The 5,269-nt window shown below is 45.1% G+C and overlaps 1 protein-coding gene across 1 annotated transcript; it reads left to right on the top strand.

Annotated features, from left to right (window-relative positions):
- Window positions 1-832: 832 nt before the first annotated feature.
- On the top strand, window positions 833-5,061 carry dhh (desert hedgehog signaling molecule; the record flags this gene model as incomplete). Its single annotated transcript, XM_083894740.1, has 3 exons — window positions 833-1,141; window positions 3,750-4,011; window positions 4,103-5,061. 3 exons carry the CDS (start codon window positions 833-835, stop codon window positions 4,897-4,899), a joined length of 1,368 nt encoding a protein of 455 aa, XP_083750866.1. The 3' UTR covers window positions 4,900-5,061.
- Window positions 5,062-5,269: the final 208 nt, after the last annotated feature.

Below are 5,269 nucleotides of genomic sequence, written 5' to 3'. Positions count from 1 at the left end.
GGACACAGTGCATAAGTGGACTAAGCATATTATGTCCCCTTTTAAGGTGGAATATTTGGAGGCGTGTGCTGTCGCAGTGCGAGCGCGCAGAGGAAGGGAGGGCAATCTTGTCCGGACACTAAAAAGACCCAATGGCTGGTGCAAGGTGGCCAGGAGCGCTGGAACACCACAGGAGGCGGTGGACGCAACAGAGGAGAAGAAGAAGAACAAGACGGGGGGGAAAGAAAAGAGTGCATCGGCGCGTGAAATCTGTGGCGGAAACAGCGAGGATGAGAGCGTCCACGGGAGCGTCCAAGGAATGAGTCGTCGGGGCTTTGACGCGCGCTTCACGTTATTGTGAGTGTATTCAAAGTAGTTGGAACGGCGTGGACTAGAGGCGCGCGCGCGGTAAGTGAGGCAGAGAGCCCACCTGCGCCCGAGACAGCAGGTACCTGCGGTGGCCTCGTGATGATGACTTTCAGCTGACGACACACATAAAAGTATGATCTTTGGACAGAAGCCCCGCAGAGACAGTTTGTGTCATTCATGTTTTTTTGAATCACTGATTCTTTTGGCTGAAGCTCAGGTCTCAGCCAATCGGGCCAGACTTCTTATGTCAGCAGTCTGAGTCACATCATCTGCCTTTGTACTTTTGATTCTTGTTTTTTTTTACTGTTCAAATAGTGACGTGTCAACATTTAATATAGCCGTGGGATAAAAAAAATAATAACACTCATATGCTCCATGATTTGGAATGGATGGAGATTTCCTCCTCATTCACATGCTGTCACACACCTGGACCTGGGCTGTCACTGTGAGCCACTGACCCCTGGGAGCCTTCCAACCCTCCCCAATGAAGCAGTCCTGGTGGGCCCGCCTGGCACAGCCCGGCCTGTTCGCTGCCTGGACCTGTATATGGCTGGTTCAGGGATGTGGACCGGGCCCTGGGTATGGCATCCGCCCCAGACCCAGGAAGCTGTCGCCCATGCACTACAAGCAGTTTTTCCCCAACTTCTCAGAAAACAACCTTGGGGCGAGCGGGAGAGCAGAGGGCAAGATCACACGCAACTCTGAGCGCTTCAATGAACTGGTGTGCAACTACAACCCTGACATTGTGTTCAAAGACGAGGAGAACACCAATGCAGACCGCTTCATGACCAAGGTGAGGTCAAAGTGTCATCAGATTTGAACCACTTGTGTCACTTCTTCCCAGATTATGCTGTTGTATGGTCAGTCAGCGGGCTCAAATCTCAGTCTTTCACTCTCTTTTCTAGACCACAAAACATAATTTCACCTTAAACTCTGCAAATGCAGCACGACACCTACAAAACCAAACTTTGCTCTAACCCCATTCATTGTTTGCTGCAGCCTACACTGCCCGCTCTTTCCAGGCCCTGAAAACGAAAACAAATGTTTAACACCGAGTGTGTAAGTTTTAACCAAACCGCCCCTCCCTTTTCTTGAGATAAGAAGATCAGGATGTAATTCAACACTACCCCCTTAAGAGACTCAGTTCTCCTTCGGGAACACTTCCTTTTAATCGTTAACCTAAGTCTTTGTTATTGGAAATAAAACTATTCCTATGGCAGGTTCTCACTGTGCCTGCCAGGAACAATATGCAGGCAAGCTGAATTCCTGATTGTGTTGCTCGGGCATAGGTGTCCACACATGAGGAAATAGCAGCTGATGTCAGTGCAGGGAGGTGAACAACATTTTGGACAAAAATTGTGTTTAATGTCACTGGGTTTTTTTTAGACGCTCAGGGCTGTTGCTCTGTTGCGGAAGCTGTGGCTTTCTGTGGTTGTTTAGGATAATGAATCTGTGTTCCTGGTTCTTAAATCTGTGGTTGTATATGTGTGTGCCCTTCTGATGCCCAGTATGAGTGTGTGTGTGTGTGTGCATATGCCCCCTTTTTTTTTGTTTGTTGCCCAGATGTGAAAGACGCTCTTTGTGTGTCACTTGGAGACTCAGAGGGGTCGCCTATACAAAATTCCCGCCTGCTGAAGTAATGGCACTGTTGGAAAAGCGACTATTGTAATTCCGACAATGAAACGCCTCTCCTCAATGGCATCGCGAGGAAAATGTGCCCAGTTTGTTTTCTGTCTCTCTCGCTTTCTCACCCTTGGTGTCACATTCCCAAGTCCATGCCCATACATTCTTGCCCTCTGCCCTCTCTCTTTAGTCCCAACCTCAACACTGCGCTACATTTCTTTATTCTCACCCCACTTTTTCCTCCTCTCCATCCCACACTCTCATCGCCTCCTCACCCAACTCCCTTCTCTACTCAATCACTGATCTAGGCCAACGAGAGCTGCTACTTCAGGAGATGCTGATGAGTGTATCACTGCAGATGCTGACCTCCTCATTTTTTTATTGCCTGCTATTTTGTGACAAAGCTGACACAGTGTGTGATTTTTTTACTGCCCGTGGGGGCGTGAGGAGTCACTGTGCACATTTCTGATCAAATGTCTCAGGGGTGAAAACAAGAAACTCATGCCTGGAACAATCTGAGGAGTCAGAGAATGGTCTTGATTATTCTGTCAGCCTGTCGAAAAGGCCAGGAATGTGGCAAACTGGCTACAGTAGCTTTCTTCTTGTGCTCTGGTTGTTTGAGCAAGGTTGAGAAATGGACGTGAGGGAACAGCAGACAAACAATCACGTCCAGGGAGGCAGAGCTGGAAAACTGGCATCGTTTTGTCCGTCGTGATGATGTTAGTCTGTGTACTGAGCTGTAGAGTCACATACTGTACATACCTCCTGACTTCTTGAGTGCAAGTGGCCCTGTTAATAAATAATTACAAGTGTATGTCACTCCTACTTGAGGTTGGTCGAGACATGCCTTTCACTGTACATTGCACACGCTGCAGACTAAAGTAACTAAAATGTCTCATAAGTAACCAGAGGATCTTCAATGTTTTAATTTATTAATAATAAAACAGATCCAAAGTACAATGCACACTATACAGCACCTCTGAAATAAGCCAACTCAACTCTCTACTTCTACCTTAATAGGGTATAAATTACATTTAAATAGCAATATGTGGACCAATTAGATTTGAATACACATAAAGGATGATATTGCTGTTATATTTATTACAAACACTAGACTGGACATTACTTTTAATGAACCCAAGCCCTTTATAAATACTACTAAAATATTTAAAGGTGCCATATGTAAGAATGTGGCCAAAAACGGTTACTACATTCAAATTCAAAATACCGAGGTCTTTTAGGTTTCATTTTTTGACGTAACTGGCAACCCGTGGTTGCTCAGTAGCTGAGACTCCACTGACTGCAATGATTGATAGACGGCGGTAGGTGGCGCCACATGCCAAAACATGGTTTCAAAACATAAACATGATTTGCAGTCTGCAAAATATTTTTTTCAATGCAAATATTTTGTCTGTACTGTTGTTGTTGGTGAGTTCAGTTTGTTATATGAACATTATTCCTGAGTCTCTGTGACATATTAGGAGGATTTTATGGCCAGTTGCTTTAGATTTATTACATAATGCACCTTTAACTGTTTTGACATGTGGTATCATGAATCTGAATGAAGGGGTCTTATCTGTAACCATTTGCAGTTTTCTTTAAAACTAAAAATCTTCAGCAACTTCTTTTTAACTTAACTGTAAAGCGTAAACCTTTATAATGTTTACATTTTATGATTATTATCTGCAGCATCTTCTTGTCCTTTATATATTATATATATATTATATACACAACATGTCCCTAACGAAAAGTCTTCCTATTGTCTCATTGTGTCCTAGCGATGCAAGGACTGTTTGAACAGGCTGGCTATAGCAGTGATGAACCAGTGGCCTGGGGTTCACCTGCGTGTGACAGAGGCCTGGGATGAAGACGGTCACCATCCTCCCGGCTCTCTGCACTATGAAGGCCGAGCTGTGGACATAACCACTGATGACAGAGAGACGGAAAAGTATGGTCTCCTCGCTCAGCTGGCCGTGGAGGCTGGCTTTGACTGGGTCCACTATGAGTCCAAATATCATATCCACTGCTCAGTCAAAGCTGGTGAGTTTTTACAGGAGGGCCATGCTGTTAATTGTTGTATCAGGACATTTCATCATGTTTTTTTTTGTCTTTTCTGCTGACCTCTCCACAGATCACTCTGTTACAGTGGAAAAAGGTGGCTGTTTCCCAGGCTGGGCCCGGGTGACTGTAGCTGGAGGCAAACAGAAGACTCTGTCATCTCTGGCTCCTGGGGACAGAGTCATGGCACTGTCGGGGACGGGCCAAATAGTGTTTAGCCAAGTCATCTTGTTTCTGCACCGAGACCAAGAAAGCCGGTCTACTTTTCTGTCTCTGGAGACTGAAGATGGACACAGATTGGCTCTCACGCCACATCACTTGGTCTTTTTAGCCAACCACTGCAGACTTGACAGCAGTGAGTACCAGGCTCAGTTTGCCAAAAGAGCCAAAGCAGGAGCGTGCGTTCTCATCCACACTGCAGGCGGCCGCGTGCGTCCGTCTCGAATCGTGTCTGTGTCCGTAGAGGACAGTATAGGAGTGTACGCGCCTTTGACAGAAGCTGGAACACTCTTTGTTGATGGAGTGCTCGCATCCAGCTACGCGCTGCTGGAACACCACAGACTCGCTCACTGGGCATTTGGACCTGTTCGACTCGTCTCTTCGTTCAACCAGCTGCTGCTGGGGGAGACGGCAGAAGAACGGCCGGCGACTGACAGCGAAAAAGCTCGCACCGAGACTCAATTTCAATTGGTCGTGGCGGATGAAGCAGGCGTATATGGTAATAATGATTCTCTGAACAAACAGGACAATCTGAGTGAACCTCTGAGGATGAAAGAGAGGCAGACACAGACAGCTGGTGTGCACTGGTATGCAAGATTACTGTACAATATCGGATGTATCCTTTTAGACTCCGACTTATTCCATCCTTAAATCATATATTTTGATACATTTACACTAACACTTCCTGTTATTTTCTTCATTAAGTTAAAAAATATTGTCTTGTTCCCCTCCCAGCATTGTAGTGTCTGTCACACACACATATACAGACACAGATTTGTCTGAGGTGGTTGATGTAAAAATGGTTTCATAGTATATTTGTACATCAAGTTGTGCTCAATGATCTCAATTATATCTGTAAAAAAAATAGAATGTGTATGCACATATTATTCATGTGATTGTAGGAGGATTTTCCATCAACAATAGAATCTTTATTTTTTTACGTTCCGAATCATAATATATAAATGTTTCATTTCATGATATAATTATTCCACTACATGCACTGTATGTCCTCACGTGTTTT

Source organism: Microchirus variegatus, assembly GCF_963457635.1.
Source record: "Microchirus variegatus genome assembly, chromosome: 9".
In the NCBI taxonomy this organism is placed as follows: domain Eukaryota; kingdom Metazoa; phylum Chordata; class Actinopteri; order Pleuronectiformes; family Soleidae; genus Microchirus; species Microchirus variegatus.
The sequence above is the reverse complement of the archived record's forward strand: the minus strand, read 5'-3'. Positions and strand labels throughout refer to the sequence as shown.